The sequence below is a fragment of the Rhinatrema bivittatum genome, chromosome 6, assembly GCF_901001135.1.
Source record: "Rhinatrema bivittatum chromosome 6, aRhiBiv1.1, whole genome shotgun sequence".
In the NCBI taxonomy this organism is placed as follows: domain Eukaryota; kingdom Metazoa; phylum Chordata; class Amphibia; order Gymnophiona; family Rhinatrematidae; genus Rhinatrema; species Rhinatrema bivittatum.
The window spans coordinates 193,046,874-193,064,631 of record NC_042620.1 but is presented as its reverse complement, the minus strand read 5'-3'; the positions used below and the strand labels follow the sequence as shown (position 1 = coordinate 193,064,631).

Genomic DNA, 17,758 nt, shown 5'->3' with positions numbered 1-17,758 from the left:
GTGTTTATGGGTTCAAATGGAGAACGCATAAGTCTAGTTAATACTATGTTCAGGTCCCATTGTATGCTTGGGGAATGAACTGGAGGTTTAATGTGAGTTAGGCCTCTCATGAATTTACTAACGAGAGGCTGTGTGGAGATAGATGCATCTCCCAGCTTGTTATGGTAAGCTGAGATTGCACTTAAGTGTACCCTTACAGATGACGTCTTGAGACCAGAGTCTGAGAGATGGTAAAGGTAATCTAGTAGTGAGGTAGTGGGGCAAGTGAAAGGATCTAGTGCTTTCTGTGTGCACCACAAAGTAAACCGTTTCCATTTGTAGGAATAATTTTTTCTAGTGGAAGGTTTACGTGCAGCTATAAGTACTTGAGATATAGCGGATGGAAGGTTGAGAGGCTGTAAGATCAAGCTTTCAACATCCATGCTGTCAGGGACAGGGATTGAAGGTTGGGATGGCGCAACTGACGCTGTTCCTGAGTTATGAGATTAGGAGCTACTCCCAGGCGAATTGGATCCCTGACTGAGAGATCTAGTAGTGTGGGAAACCATACTTGTCGAGGCCAATATGGGGCTATGAGTATCATGGTCCCTTTGTCCTGTTTGTAGCTTCACTAGTGTTTTGGTTATGAGTGGTATCGGTGGATATGCGTATAACAGGCCTGAATTCCACTGGCGAGCAAATGCGTCCTTTGGTAGGTTGTTCTGCTGCCAGAGGAGAGCGCAGTAATTGTTCACTTTGTAGTTGAGCTGGGATGCAAGAGATCTATCGTCGGTTTGACCCCCAGCGTTGGAAGATCTTGGATGCTATTGTTGGATCCAAGGACCATTCGTGTGGTTGGAACTGACGACTGAGGCGATCTGCTACTACATTGTGGATGCCTGCTAGGTAGGTGGCCCGTAGAAGAATTGAGTGTGTCAGGGCCCCAGTCCCAAATCTGTGCTGCTTCTTGACAAAGGAGGTAAGAACCTGTCCCCCCTTGTTTGTTGATGTACCACATGGCTACTGTGTTGTCTGTTTGGATCAGAACAGTCCTTGTGTGATAGGCAGTCCTTGAATGCATGTAGCGCATAGCGTATAGCTCGAAGCTCCAGGAAGTTTATTGAAAAGAGGCTTCGAGCTTTGTCCACTTGCCCTGTGTCTTTAGATGACCAATGTGTGCTCCCCACCCTAAGGTGGATGCATCTGTAGTCAAAGTCACTTGTGGAACTGGCTGCTGGAAAGGTAGGCCTTTGAGCAGGTTGTTCATTGATGTCCACCAAGAGGAGCGCAGATCTGAGTTCTGGTGTGATATGAATACGAGTGGACATTGGTTGAGTGGCTTGTATCCACTGAGCTTTGAGAGTCCATTGCAGTAGTCGCATGGTCAATCTGGCCATGGGAGTGACATGAACTGTGGAAGCCATGTGCCCTAGGAGAATGAGGCACTGGTGAGCTGTTACCTGGAATTGGTTGCGAAGATTTTGAGTCAACAGGACAAGTGTTTGAGCACGGTCTCTTGGAAGAAAAGCTGTTGCTAATGTAGTGTTCAGTTCTGCACCTATGAACTGTATCAGATGAGTTGGTGACAGATGGGATTTCTGGTAGTTGATGAGAAATCCCAAGGAGTGAAGTACTTGGATGGTGAGCTTGAGAGATGTGAGAGCTCCTTCTTTTGATTGACTTTTGATGAGCCAATCGTCCAGATAAGGGAACACGTGCACTCTTTGCTTGTGGAGGTGTGCTACTGCTGCAGCCATGCACTTTGTTGAATACTCGTGGTGCTGATGCAAGGCCGAATGGTAGCACTCTGTACTGGTAGTGCTGATCCAGTACCCAAAATCGTAGGTATTGACGATGAGGAGGAAAGATGGGGATGTGAGCATATGCATCTTGAAGATCCAGAGAGCAGAGCCAATCTCCCCTTTGAAGAAGAGGTAGAATGGTGCCTAGGGATACCATTCTGAATTTTTCTTTTTTGAGAAATTTGTTGAGATTTCTGAGGTCTAGGATAGGTCGAAGGCCTCCTGTTTTCTTTGGAATGAGGAAATATCTGGAGTAGAATCCTCTGCCCTTTTGAGGGCCAGGAACTGGTTCTATGGCTCTGGCTCTCAGAAGGGTAGATAATTCTGTTTGAAGAATTATGGAGTGTTGATTTATTGTGCAAGAGTGAAGTGGTGGATTTTCTATTGGGATAGTTAAGAAATCCAGCCTGTAACCGTGAGTTGTGATAGATAACACCCACTGGTCGGTGGTGATGGAGGTCCAATTGTTGTGAAAGTACTGTATGCGACCTCCTACTGGTGTTTCTGGGAACGGGTTGATCTGGCTGCTGCTCTCTGGGGCTTTTCAGAAACCAGATGTAGTAGCCGTTTGTGGAGGTGGTTGAGCCCTTGCAGGCCTTTGTCTAGGCTGCTGGCGTTGCGTTGGGCGGCTAGTTCTTGGCCTACCTGCTGGGGGGTAGTATCGACGTGGGCGATAATAAGGCCGTCGAGTGTCACGTCTTGGAAACTTTCTGGAAGAAGGCTGAGTTTCCTGTGGTTGGGAAGATAACTGTTTTAATGTTTCGGTGTGGTCCTTCAGGGTTGCCACAGCTTCTTTTATCTTCTCTCCAAAGAGGTTATCCCCCAAGCAAGGTAAATCCGACAAATGCTCTTGAACTTCTGGGCGAAGATCAGAGGCCTTAAGCCATGCCCATCTTCTTGCAGCTATACCAGATGCTGATAATCTTGCTGCTGTCTCAAAACAATCATAAGTTGCTCAAACCTCATGTTTGCCAGAGTCGAGGCCTTTGTGTATAATGTCCTGGAAGGATTCTTGATATTGCTCCGGAAGAGAGAGAGAGAGTTCCTGAACCTGTTTCCAAAGGTTTCTTTGGTACTGGTTCATGTACAGTTGGTAAGATGATATTTTTGAGACAAGCATGGAACCTTGAAAGATTTTCCCTCCTAGGTTGTCCAGGAACCTACTCTCTTTCCCAGGTGGTATAGAAGCGTGGGACTTTTGTCTCTTTGCCTTCTTTTGGGCAGATTCAACCACCACTGATTGGTGAGATAGTTGTGTTCTTTGGAATCCTGGAATAGGCTGTACAAGGTAAGTGGCTTCAGCCCTCTTGTTTACCGCTGATACAGAACTTGGATGCTCCCAGATCCTGTATTGCAGTTCCTGGAAGACTTCGTGAACCGGGATTGCTAACATCTCCTTGGGAGGGTCCACAAACTGTAGGACTTCCAAAGTCTTTTGCCGTGCATCCACCTCCGTTTGAATAGGAAAAGGGATGGTGTCAGCCATCTCTTTAACAAAATTTGTAAAGGAGAGGTCCTCAGGTGGAGACTTCCTGTGGTCATCAGGTCGAGAAGGCTCTGAGAATATTTCTTCCTCCGAAGAATAGTCAGAACTAGAGTCCACAGGCTCATCATGTGGTACATGGTAAGTGACTGGCTCCTTAGGATGTGCTGGTGGTACAGGTGAACGAGGCCTAGGGGGCCTTGGTACTCCAGATGGGCCTGGAACTGGATCCTGTGGTAATTGTTTGGTAAGGATACCCAGGAGTGTGTCCAGTTTATTGAAACTGGATGTAGAATGGAGACATCCTCCTTAGGTATCGGTGCTGGCATCGGTAGTACTGGTGTGGGCACCGGTATAGGCATCAGTGGTACCGAGGAAGGGATCGGTGGAGGCATATGCGGCATCGGTGAATGTACCGGGGTAGGCATCGGTACCGGTTCCCCGTGCCCTCGTCGGTGTCGTCGGCATCGATGGTGACGGAATGGGCATCGATGGTGGTGGAATCGGCATCGATGGCGAAGTCAATGGCTGTAGCGGAATCACCTCGCGCAGAGCCTGTTGCACCGCTTGACGAATGAAGGAGTCAAGTTCCACTCTCACAGCTGGTGATAACAGAGCAGCTGAGGAGGGAGGCGGTGTTGGCGATGCCGATACCTCCTCAGGGCCCTGAGGAGGTTCGGAGCCCGGCACCGATATCGGTGGGGATCGCCCTTCACTAGGCCTCGGAGCCTCTGTCCCGTCCGGGTTTCTTTGCTGGAGAGGCCGGTACCAGTGGAAGGATCCTCGGTCACCGTTGCCTGCCGCCGTCAATGCCGATGGCGGTGCTTTTCTTTTTGCTTCTCGCTGCCGGAAGTCTATGCTTTCGATGATATCGACGGGGATGGCGTTGAGGCGTCTCCTGCCTCCGGACGTTTCTGCTTCAACATTAGCTGACGGACTGAAGCAGATGGAGAAGATTGTACTGAAGTCGACGCCCGTGGAAGCAGTTGTATAGAAAATAACTGCTCCATTTTCTCGGCCCTAAGTCGACTACCTTTACTAGTCATTTCAGCACAAGACTTACAAGTTTGAATGTTGTGATCTTTGCCTAAGCAAAGAACACATTCAAATGAGGGTCGGTAATCGACATGGTCCTCACGCAATTGGGCATTTTTTGAAGCCGGAGGCCATGGCGCCGGACAGCCGTCGACGGCGAAAACCCCAAAATTATCGTTCCCGGCCGGGAATCGACAGTAGAAAAAGTTACCGCCGGTAATAATATGGGAAACCCCTGCGGTTAAGTCAAATGTTTCCGAATTCTTTTAGTAGGTGAAAATCACCTCAAGACTCCAATTAGCCCGCGATGCTAACGGCTTCGCGGAAAAAAGAAGACTGAAGGGAGACCCCTGTGGCAGGGAATATCATGGCATGCTGGGCATGCTCAGTAGGCACTCCGGTGCCATTCAAAAGTTTCAGGGAAACTTTTAAAGAAGTTTTTCCGTACATAGGGCTCCATTACCGATGTCACCCATATGTGAGGACTAGCATCCTGCTTGTCCTGGGATAATACAATGAATCATAAAAATTAGTTGGCATTTGTTTACAACCATAGTGCCAGAACAAAAACATGAAAACTGAAGCAAAAGGAACAGTCTATCCTTCTGTGCTAATCTATGTTGTGTCGAACAATAGCCTTACAATTTTTCATTAAAAATGTTTAGAAGAACTCAGTTTCTATTATTTGGGTTGGTCATGGACTGGGGATGCTGTGGAGGTACCATTCAAAGCTCCTGGTCTGTGTGAGAAGGAAAGAGAATCCCAATCATAGGTTCTGGAGGGAGGAATAGCTTCCGTCATAGCAAGGAGTTTGGTAGTCAACAGCTCTAAATGATTTTTTTTCTTCTTCTTTTTCTACTGTCCTGGATTTATTGTCATCTGCTCAATGATATTGTTCTGGTTATTCATTTTGGTGGACATTCCGGGGTATGTAGGGAGGGGGCAGGATTCTGGTTTTGGAAGCATATACCACCCTCCCTCACCCATCAATAGCTCAGAATTAAAAGTTCATGGATACTGGAAGCAAGTTCCAACTAAACTGGAAGCCCATAGGAGCAAAAGGAAACTTCTGTATCAAAGAAAAAAAAATGTAAATACCTACAACTAAGTGTGTGGACAACAGGTTAACAGTGCAAGGTAAAATTAAACTGCAACATCAAAACACTAAGATAAAACATATCTATTTCAAATGTTCACATTTTCATTTCACTAGCCCTAGTAGGATCCTTTTAAAAACATAAGCATACGTTGTTAAATGTAAGAAAGAAAATAAGTATGAATATACATTTAGACAAGTGAGCAGCAAATCAAAATTACTGTACATACTTGGCTTTTTAGATGCTGGCTCCCACTGAATGCCAAGGTTCTGAGCAAGACTCTGCAATAGCCCTTGTGCCATTGCCCATGGAAGACCATACTGTTTCCAAAGTTGAGGAAATCACCAGTGACAGCACATGAAACAGACACAAAGCTGGTTATAATTCACATTAAAGCACTTTGTTCACACACTACATATTTAGTATCTTACAAAGAATGAAAGAACAGTATCATGGGCCACAATCATCTCAACTAGATGTTCTCAAGCAACGTGAAACCCTATCCCCATGAAGAAGCCCAGCCTTAAGTCTGACTGGAACTGATCTAGACACTTGTACTCATCTAAGCAGTCGTGAAGTTGAATAGCAGCCTCACAATTACTTACTTTGCCTAAAAAAGAAATATGGCCAATTTTCAAAGTGTTTAGGCTCTTAAGTGGCCCTTTTGAAAATGTAATAGATCCGAGCTCCTAAATTTAAAGAGAGCGAGAGAGAGGGAGAGAGACTATCTACAAAGCCCTTAAAGTAGTTAGCCATTTATGCTACTATAGGAGGCCCATCTAGTAACTCGAGTTGAGGTTTAGGTAGTAGTGTAGGGGGGTTAGGAGTCACTTTTACATGCAGAGTGAGATGTAACTGGGGTAACATCAAGAAAGGATGAGAGAACATTGTACAAATCTCATCATTGTGTGAGTTTCCTCACTCCGACGGACATCAAATTTTATTTTTATTTATTTGTTGAGCTTTATATACCGTCATTCGGTATAGCCATCACAACAGTTTACAAGATTCAAACATATTAATGGTAGTTTAACATTTGCTAATCGATGAAACAACGGGAGGGGTTCACAGGAGGGGGGGAAAGAAGGAAGGGAGGGATAACATGGGGGTTAAATTGACAGTTTTGTGTTTGGAGGGTAATACATCTTCACAATAAATCTTCACAATAATAATAACTAATAATAATAAATCTTCACAAGAGTGCACTGTTCTGTTCGTACATCTCACTATGTGTGTAAAAGTGACCTCTAACCCCTACACTACTACCTAAACCTCACCTCGAGTTACTAGGTGGGCCTCATATAGTAGCATATATAGCTGCTTACTATGATGCCACCCCCAAAGGTTCTCTCTCTCTCTCCCTCCCCCTCTTCTCCCCCCACATCTCAGGCCCTTCCCCCACTCCCCTCCCACATCTTAGGCCCTTCCCCAGCCTAAAAATGCCCAAAATGGAATTTGCGAAAAAATTGCAAATTGCGTTATGGGCATATTGCATGACATCGCACAGCTTAACGCTAATGTAAAAGGTGTAGTTATTTTCAGCTTTAACGCATGCGAAAACGCCATAACGCGAGTTGGAAAATGACCTACTTAGGGGTCTAAATTTAGAAGCACAGTTTTATTTTTTATATTGACTCTAATATTACATATGTAAGACAGAATGGTCCAAGTCTGATTTCTTGAGAGTAAATTGTATCATAGCTTCTTTTAAAACACAGAGGAATAAATATTCAGTCATTGAAGCACTAATAATTAAGTTGCTCTATTAACCCTCAGCTGGCAGCCTTTATAAGCCAAGATGGGCAAGGGACCAAACAACAAGTGGTTGGTCTCATTTTAGTCAGAATATCATCAAGTCATCAAGTCAACCAAAGAAAAAGAGATTGAGGCTTGTTAGTCACTTTGTCAAGATTAATTAATTGATAAGGTGGATTTTTATCAAGTTCTCTCTAGCCACCACTAATCTTTGTCTAGAAAAGTAAGTCAAATTTGTCACAACCACTCACCGAGCAGTCTGCATAGTCAAGCTTACAGTATACACCCAAAATAAGAATGTAAGAACAAGCCATACTGGGTCAGACCAAAGGTCCACCAAGCCCAGCATCCTGTTTCAACAGTGGCCAATCCAGGCTATAAGTACCTGGCAAGTACCCAAAAATGAAATATATCCCATGCTACTGATGCTAGTATAGCAGTGGCTATTTTCTAAGTCAACTTAATTAATAGCAGGGTTTAATATTTTTTTTATTTAAATTTTTATTAATTTTCATCAATGATAGACAACATGAAAACAAGAAAATATAAAATACAATGTAATATAAACCTATAATCCAAATATAACAAAAATTCACAATATTGGTCAGTACATGTCATATATTCCCTATAATCGGGGGAGAACAAAGTAATGAACGAATATAAAATATCCATCAAAATTTATAGGCAATATATTGAAAGGATTTGGGAGTGAAACATTTTTTACTGGGCGTCTGTCTCAGATCTAAATGCCTGATTTTTATCTGCTAGAAAAGTTTCCAAATGCATTGGATCAACAAAACCGAATTTCTTTCCTTTATAGTAAACCAAGCATAGACATGGGAATTTCAAAAAGAATGTAGCACCTAATGCTAATACCTGATTTTTTAAGGACAAAAAAAATCCTCCTTTTTACCTGAGTGGCTCTAGCCACATCTGGAAAAATTTGGACTTTATGTCCACAAAATAATACATCTCTAACTGTAAAGAACTTCTTAAACAATTTCTCTTTATCTTGCTCTGCCACACAAAAAATTATCAGAGTAGCTCGATTATTAATCATGCATTCTAATGGAAGAGGTCTTTAGACCTGATTCTGATAAATGCCAAAGATAGTACAAGAATTTGGAAATTGGACAGGAAAGGGGATCAAGGGACTGAGAAGTGCACCATGATGTATACCTTTTCCATTTGTAGGAATAAGATTTTCTTGTGGAAGGCTTTCGTGAAGCGATCAGGACACGAGAAACTGAATCCGAAAGGTTAAATGGTTGAAGGACTAACCTTTCAACATCCATGCCGTCAGGGACAAGGCTTGGAGGTTGGGATGGAGGAGGCATCCGTTGTTTTGAGTGACCAGATGCGGGTCCTGTCCCAGAGGAATGTGCCTGCGGATGGAGAGATCCTGGAGTATGGGAAACCACACTTGGCGTGGCCAGTGCGGCGCTATCAGGATCATGGTTCCCCTGTCCTGACGTAGCTTCACGAGAGTCTTCGACAGAAGAGGAAGTGGAGGGAATGCATAAAGCAGACCGGTTGTCCACGTGAGGCAGAATGCATCCCTGGGCCGAGAGTGCTGGCTCCGAATGAGAGAGCAGTAATTGTCCACTTTGTGGTTCTGAGGGGACGCAAAGAGGTCTATGTGGGGCTAACCCCATTGCTGGAAAAGAGAGGTTGCTACCAAGGGATTGAGTGACCACTCGTGTGGTTGGAAGACACGGCTCAGCCGGTCTGCCAAGACATTGTTCACTCCCGGCAAGTAGGTGGCTCTGAGGTACATGGAGCGGGAGAGGGCTTCTGCCCAAATCTGCGCAGCTTCCTGACACAAGAGAAAGGAACCTGTGCCCCCCTGCTTGTTTATGTACCACATGGCCACCTGGTTGTCCGTCTGAATCAAGATTACGTGGTTCGATAGGCAATCTTGAAAAGTCCTGAGAGCATGTCGTATTGCTCGAAGTTCCAGGAAGTTGATCTGGTGTTTGGCTTCCTTTGGAGACCAGAATCCTTGGGTTTGTAAATCGTTTACATGGGCTCCCCAACAGACGTTGGGAGCGTCGGTTGCGAGAATTATTTGAGGATCTGGTAGGTGAAAAGGCAAGCCCTGTAGGAGGTTGGATTGAGTTTTCCACCAGACAAGAGAGAGACGGAGTGCATCGGTGATGCGAACAATGGAGGACAGAGGCTGAACAGCTTGGATCCATTGTGATTTCAGAGTCCATTGCATGACTCTCATGGCCAGGCGGGCCATGGGAGTCACATAAACTGAGGAGGCCATGTGTCCCAGCAGAATGAGGAATTGTTGAGCTGTTGCTGTGCGTTGAGACTGCAACTGGGAAGCTAGGGACACAAGGATTTGGATTCGTTGATGAGGAAGGAAGGCTTTTGCCTGTAAGGTGTCCAAGTCTGCCCCAATGAAGGATAAGGTCTGAGATGGGATTAAGTAGGATTTCTCGTAATTGACAAGAAACCCTAGAGAAAGTAGAGTTTGAATTGTCAAGGTCAGGGAGGACCGAGCGATTTGCTGGGTTGGGGCCCTGATTAACCAATCGTCCAGATAGGGGTAGACGTGGACACCTTCCTTCCTGAGAAACATCGGGAGGCTGTCGACGATGGTGAGACTTCGACGGTGCTGGTTCCGATGACGTTGATGCAATCGATGGCGTCGGAGTGTGAGCATGGAAAAGGAGTCCCATTTTTTCCATTCTGGCTTTGCGACCTTTTGGTGTCATTAGGGACCCACATAGAGTCCATCACAGACTCTATGTGGGTCTGTGATGGACATAGTACATGTACAGTCCGGGCACCGCCGGAACCCCGACGCCATGGCCATAGGCCAAATATTTAGCCACGGGACGGTCGACTGCCAACAGGCCTCGAGGGCTGAACTCGATGGTAGTCGGCAAAAACAACGGCAAAAACTTACCGAAGTACCGCGGAGCAAAATTTGAAGAGGGGAGACCCCTGAGGGGCAAATTTTTCTTCAAGAAATTAGTTGAAGAAATTCCTGTCAGGAATGTGGTAAGAGCTCCTTAACCGCGTGGCTTACCTTCACCCATTTGTGAGGACAACCATCCTGCTTGTCCTGTGAGAATTTTATGTATCGTTTTATGCAGTCAGTCACAGCTGCAATGACCAGGTCGAGACATCGTGAGAATGTGGCTTGGGACATTCCCCCACCACCCCTACTGTGGTTTGGAAGGAACCACTTGCTATGAAATGGAGAGCAGCCAACAGTTTGGTGAGGCCGGGGACAGTGTGGGACCTTGCTGTGACCAGATCCCCTTGGCTGTCTTCATATAATTTCAGGATTGCCTGAGAGCTGAGACAATACCTGCTAACCACAAAGTCCTCAGGCTTGCCCAGCAAGGATGTTCATGGAGGAAAGATACACTCCCTGTATCCCCCCAGCTCATGGTCCGGCTGCGTGCCGATTGCTGGGAAGGGCCCAGAGCCCCCGGCAGCAGACCCTCGGCCTGTGCTTCTGGTACTTCCCTGGGATGTCTTGGAAGTAGCCTTGGGTTGTGTTCTGGTTGTTCATCTTCCACGTGTCGTTGCATGCGGCGAGGCTGGCGAAGCATGAAGAATGCATGTACAAGAACGCTTGCCATTAACCAAAAGCTGTTAGGAAGCTTGACCTGCTAAAAAGACCCATTTTTATTGGTCCAGGAATGCTTGGTGTGTGTGTATTGACCGCAGTTTTTATTGCTAGCGATACACGCCGCGATAATACCGTGGACTGAGATACGGCCCGCGACCCGACCATACCACCCAGAAAAAAGGTGTAGTTATTAGCCGCGTTACCACCCCCTACTTTACATTTAGCCCGCCCCAACTCCTCCCACTTGAATATGAAATTTGTTTGCGTACACCATATTGCGTCATAACGTCCTATCGTGTTTTGATGAATGAATCTGTTAGTTAATTATGCCCTTAGTGAAACAAAGACATTGAAAAACTAGAGAGTGTCTATGTGCTACAAGTAAAAGAAACTTTCTTAAGGCAGAAAGTAGCCGGAGTAGTAAAGTCACCTACAGGTTACAGTGTCCTTAAGACTGTAAGGGGTCGATGCAATAAATTTTGTGGAAAACGGGCGCTGACTTTTCAGCACCCGCTTTCTTAGCGCACGCTTGACACCCGCAAGGGGGGGGTGCCATGCAATATGCAAATTAGGGGGTTGCGCTAGCAAGGAGGCACTAGGGTTGCTTGCGCAACCTTAGCGCCTCCTTGCAAACGTGACCCCACGGCGGCTGCCTCTGCAGAGGTTTTTTTTTTTTGGGGTTTTTTTTTATTGAAGAAGTACCGAAAAACAGTTTTTCTGCTTTTCTGTACTTCTTCTACGTGCGCTCAGCTATTAATGCGGAGTGAATGAGTAATAGCCTCATTCACATGCATTTGTATGTGATGAGCGCTAACTCATTCACTCCGCATCGGACGCGCTTTAAATAGGCGCTAATTCCCCTATTGCATTAGGGGGTGGATTAGCGCCTATTTAACCTGCGTCCGACAGCGGGTTAAACAGTGCGCACTGTATTGCATCGGTCCTTAAGCAAGGAATAGCCAAAAGTCTTCAGTCTACAGTGGTGCACTCCCAGAGTTTCCAATAGCCTGAGGTAATTAATAATAAACACACAATATGTTCACAACTATCTATATGTGTTAGTGATAATATTCACAAAATGTTTATAAATTCTCATAGTTGAAGTGCGTGACAGCTGCAGGTGATCTTATCTTGCGAAAATCTCTCTTATTCACGTTATAGTCCCCAGTCTCTAGACTTCCACTACTGCCCCTTCGGGAACTCTTCCATTACTCCCAAATTTATGTTTTAAATGAATCTCTCAAACCCTCTCTCACTAATTCCTGCTGAATATTTATCATACTATTACCATTCACAACTGTGTCATATTTATTCATTTGATTACCTATGTACCGTTTCATAGTCTTATTTTTTCACTTGCTATTCTAATGTATCAATAGGCTGAAATGTAAATATTGTGCTGTTCAATTTCTCCCCTTCCATCCCAAGTTTATTTTCCTTGTTTTTTGTAACTTTCCCTCTCCCTTTTTCTGATTCACTGTATTTAAAGTTCAAGGTTCTTATTGAAAATATTGTTTTTTACGTTACGTTATGCTTTACACTCCTTGTTATTTGTAAACCGGGTTGATGTGATGCCTATCATGAAACTCGGTATAACAAAAACAATAAATAAATAAAATAAATAATTGGTAAAACTTTCATAAATGGGTCCCAAATTTGCAAGAAGAACATATAATTCTTGGGAGATCCTATTTCCAAGGACTTCCTCTCCAATAAGAATAATTCTAACATTGCCACCCTCCAACCTGAGATATCAGGGCCTGAACACGCCAGCCATTTAAATAAATGAAGTTTCAAAGTAACAATGCATCCTTTAATCAGCAATAACTTCTGAGAAATTTTAAGCTGGTATTGTTGACTGTCTATATGCCCCAGAATCCAAAACTCTGCTGACCAAGGGAAAGGAGATGGGGAACAAAGAAATAAAAAATTGCAGTAACTGCTGCCTACAAATATGGTGACCAGTAACAGTGCACAACTAGTCAAGTTTTACATGACTTCGACTTAGCAAATCTATAAAGAAGTAGGACTACTTCTCGAGCTTCCATACCCTATGGTTCTGGGATGTGATTAGCTCCAGTTTGAGACTCTGTGCACTAAGACATATCCTCATTATCTTTTGGAATATACTTGCTAGTGATACCTTTTTTTTTTCAATATTTTTCTTTAAAAAGAATTAATTGAGATACTGAAAACATCACATTTTCGTGGTCTACTACTGGTACAATTCTTTATGTTTTATACAGTAGATCTCTTAAATGAAAAGTCTCACTGTCTTGTATATCTTCTTACTGTACCACCAGTTTATCTGTTTGGTAAAGCAATCTCTGTGGTTGTATTTACTATATTGAAATTACAAATAATTAAAAAAAAAAAAAAAGAATGTGGCATTATTGAAAAAACAGACATATGTAGTATGGGCTAAAGAAAACAGTCATTGGAAAATTACTATGAGGTGATTATTCAAAGCAGTTTGTCAGGTTAAGTTTTGAACTGCAATGGAATTTTAATTAATTGCAGCATCAACCACCACTTATTTATACATGTACATTTCTAACCAGATAAAATGTAGCTGGATAAATCGGAGGTATTCCAGGGCAGGGCTAACTTATCCAAATAATTTAGACAGATAGCGCCAGTGTTCAGCATTATCTGGCTAAGTCTGGTCATGCCGGAGAGTACTCCTAAAGTTATTCAAATGACTATCTGGATATCTTTAGCGAAACGCATAACCAGCTCCAGTCTGCTGAATATATGAATAACATTATCCAAGTAACTTTACACTCAGATAACGTACCTGCTCCCCATGCTGCTGAATATGGACATCTATATAATTAATATAACTTAAAACTCATATACATTAACAGCTTAGGTTATATAAGTTGACTTTCAGGCAAGAGGAAGACAGTATTGAAATCTGTCACAAAATATTGACTTTAATGAATCCAGATTTGTCTGATCAGGCAATACTATTCAATTAAAAATAGTTTGAGGATTAACATATATTGAAAAGGGAAATCATAAATTTAGAAATTAACAAGGGAAAAACAAACAAAAAACAATTACCTCATTCACACCAACTCCTCTGGTCAGGGAACAAACCCCACCAAAGTAACTCATACTGCTCCTCTTGTAGTGGAAGGTCACATTCCTTAAACACAGAGGAGAATGAGGAAGGAAATTAATACAGTAAGAGATAAACTTGAAACTCAAATTCTGTTGGATAAATCACATAATACATGTATTTCAATTAATTTAATTTTCACTTTTTTCAGTTACAGAGAACATCCAAGACACTCTTCCAACTAACCTCTTCTACCCCCCCCCCCCCAACCCAAAAAAAAGCAGGTTACAATTATTAATGAATTGCATACTAATGTCTCATATTTTTCACCTTCCACTTAAAGATATACAGCCATTGAAAAATAAAATAAAAAGAATGCATGGCTGGAACACAGTAGCCACTTGCTAAATAAATGTGCTAATGGTTTCAAGCTAAAACAAGATGTGAGACCAGTTAGTTCCTTAAAAAAATTGCAAGATACCTATGAAATGTGTAACTTTCACTTTTTTCCATTTTGTAACAGCTGTTATGACCGTCTGTCGCAGGCGGCTGCGACCACTATTACTCACGGTGTGATCTGCCTCTCTCTCTCCCTTGGGGAAACTCATGGCTGTGGCCAGCTGATCCGTTGCTCATTGCTCTGTTCCAGGATTCCCCGGGGCGGCGAGGACGCCGCCAACCGCCATGTCTCTTCCAGGCCTCCCTAGGCGCATGCGCGCGCTACATGGCCCCTCTTATGGACGCTAGGGCGGAGACCTCAGGGGCGTCGCCCCTTGATGACATCACTAGCCCTGGACTCTTAAGCTTCATCGGGGCCTGGCCCTAATTGACTTGGCAACGAGTTCCATCCTTGCTGAATCCTGCTGATCTCTCTACTGACGTCAGTTCCTGGTTCCTGTTCTTCCTGGCTTGAGAAACTCTCAGGAACCCACTCCTCGGGGGACCTCCTCCTGTCTCTGGCTATCCACTCCTCGGAGGGCCCTGCGCCTTGGACTGCCTACCAGCTTCCCCGCTCCTTTCGATCGCTCCCGGAAGCTCTCCGTGGGCCACTGCCTTCCTATGGTGCTTGGTGGAGACCTACGGAGGTGTACCCCACTCTGCGGGGCCATTGCCTTCCTACTCTACTTCGTGGAGATTATCGGAGGTGTACCCCTTCCTGCAGGCCATTGCCTCACTACTCTGCTTCGTGGAAATTTATGGAGGTGTACCCCGCTCCGCGGGCTATTGCCTTTCATTTGTGACTGTGCCGTGCTCCCGTTCACCGGGCAGCGCGTAGCGTATCTTGGGACTGTGCCACGTTTCCTCGCTCCTCGGGGTAGTGCCATGAGTTTCCCTGTGACTTCACCTCGCTCCCCGCTCCTCGGGGTAGCGCCCTGTGGCATCTCAGAAACTGTACTGCACTCCCCCACTCCTCGGGCATCGCCAGAGACCCCTGGGCTTCCCCGCTCTTCGAGTAAGCCTATGTCATACCTCCCGGGCTGATGCCTTCCGTGGGTCCCGCCTCAGGGAACGCTCTCTCTCTGCACTCCTCCTTACTCAGCTTGCATCCCCCATGTGATTGCCAAGACGACGTATATCCTGTCACTCCTGGACAGGAAAGCCTTGGCCTGGATGTCACCACTCTTGGACTGAACTGACCCAGTTCTTTGAGATTTGCCTGGCTTCCTCGCCTTATTTCACTCAGTCTTTGATGATCCTGGTAGAAAAACCATATCCGGGTCTTCTCTCCTTCACCTCCAACAAGGAGCTAGGTCTTTGACCGATTACGTCATTGAGTTCAGGACCCTCTCATCTTCACTTCACTGGAATTCGGACTGCCTTCGTACTATCTTCCTTGAAGGTCTTAGCCCACGGATCAAGGATGAGTTGGCGGCCCAGGAACTACCTGAATCCCTGGATTCCTTGACAGACCTTGCTGGTCACAATGACCGCCACCTTCATGAATGTTCTCAAGAGGCAAGAGCGTCCAGGAAGATGGCACCGAGCTCACCCCAAGTTCGACGTTCTCAGTCTCCCAAGTCCAACATCACGCCGAATAAAGAAGTGGAGGAGCCAATGCAGATGAGTCGAAGAAGGCTATCTCTGAAAGAAAGATGTCGCCGCCAACAATCAGGCCTCTGCTTGTATTATGGCCAACTCTGACATGCTAGTTCCTCATGCCCTGTCTGTCCAGAAAATTCCCAGGCCTAGGTTCAGCTGGAGGATTACTCCTAGGCCTGACCTCACCCTCTCCTCCATTAACCTTGCCAGTTTCCATCAAACTGGACGCACAAGAGTTCCACACTTTGGCTTTAGTGGACTCTGGGGCCGGTGAGAATTTTATTCTGAGGCAACTTGTGGAACATCTTCGAATTCCGACCATCCGTTCCCCAGTGCCCTTATTACTCTCTTCCATTCATGGCGAACCTTTACCAGGCGAGGTTACTCACTCCATGGCTCCTATCCAATTCCGTACCGGCTCTCTACATGTGGAGACCATATCATTTTTAGTTCTGGATAAAGCTATTCACCCCGTGGTGCTGGGACTACCGTGGCTTAAGCTACATATTCCGCAGTTTGACTGGGTCACACTACAGCTATCTCAATGGGTAGCTCCTGCCACGACAATTGCTTGGAGACCGTATCACCTGTACCTTGCCTAACAACTTCTGCTTCTCTTCCGAGTCTTCTCCCGCAGTACTCCTCATACGCGGATGTCTTCTCCAAGAAGGCGGCAGACACCCTACCCCCACATCGCTCCTTTGACTGTGCAATAAATTTGCTACCCAACAGAGAGTCCTCCTCAGGGTGTGATATACCCACTGTCCTTGACTGCGACACAAGCCATGTTGGAATATATTTGTGAAAATTAGCCAAGGGCTTCATCCGGCCCTCCAAGTCTCCCGCTGGAGAGGGCTTTGTTTTTGTGGGGAAGAAAGATGGCTCACTCCAGCCATGGATTGACTACCGTGGCTTGAACGAAATCACTCTGAAGGATCGCTACCCTCTATCCTTAATTTCTGAACTCTTTGACAGACTTCAGGGTGCTAAAATCTTCACCAAATTAGGAGGGGCCTACAAATTAGTCCGAATTCGCCAGAGTGATGAATGGAAAACCGCGTTTAACACGCGTGACGGCCACTTCGAATAATCTTGTGATGCCGTTCGGCCTCTAACGCTCCCAGCAGTTTTTCAGAATGTGATGAATGAGATCTTCAGAGGACATACTCTACCCATGCGTCGTAGTATACCTGGATGACATCTTGGTCATTTCGTAAGACCTTCAGAGCCATCACTGAGATGTCTGCAGTGTCCTTCAGCGACTGCAGGATAACCAGTTGTATGCCAAGCTGGAGAAGCGCTATTTTGAAAAAGAGTTTGTTCCCTTCCTGGGCTATGTGGTCTCTAACCAAGGCTTTCGGATGGATCCTCAAAACTCCAAGAGTATCTGCGACTGGCCTCAACCCACAGGCCTCAAGGCCCTGCGGAGATTTCTGGGCTTCACCAATTACTACAGATCATTTATTCATCACTATTCTATGCTAACCGTTCCACTCATGGCCATGACTCGCAAGGGGGCTAACCATCTCAGTGGTCACCAGTGGCCATGACTGCCTTCCAGGACCTCAAGGCCACCTTCCTCCAGGATCCATGCCTACGCTATCCAGACCCACGATGGCCCTTCAATGTCGGTCGATGCCTCTGATGTCAGCGTAGGAGCAGTACTCAGCCACTCATACCTTACACCCTTGCTTGTTCTTCTCTAAACGCTTTTCTCCAGCAGAACGTAATTATGCAATCCGGGATAAGGAGCTGTTGGCAATTAAACTGGCCTTCGAAGAGTGGCATCCCTGGCTCGAGGGGGCGCAGCATCAAATTACTGTATTTACTGACCACAAGAACCTCGAGTATTTGCACTGTGCTCAACGCCTAAACCATCGACAGGCCCATTGGGCCCTTTTTTTAACT

The 17,758-nt window shown here is 45.3% G+C and overlaps 1 protein-coding gene across 1 annotated transcript in view; it reads right to left on the bottom strand.

Moving 5' to 3' along the window:
- The window catches only part of ADAM23 (ADAM metallopeptidase domain 23), a 600,522-nt gene that overhangs the window by 296,148 nt on the left and 286,616 nt on the right, over positions 1-17,758 (bottom strand). Inside the window, 2 exon segments of the mRNA XM_029606344.1 lie at positions 5,626-5,716; positions 13,813-13,897. Coding sequence (XP_029462204.1) covers positions 5,626-5,716; positions 13,813-13,897 — 176 coding nt within the window.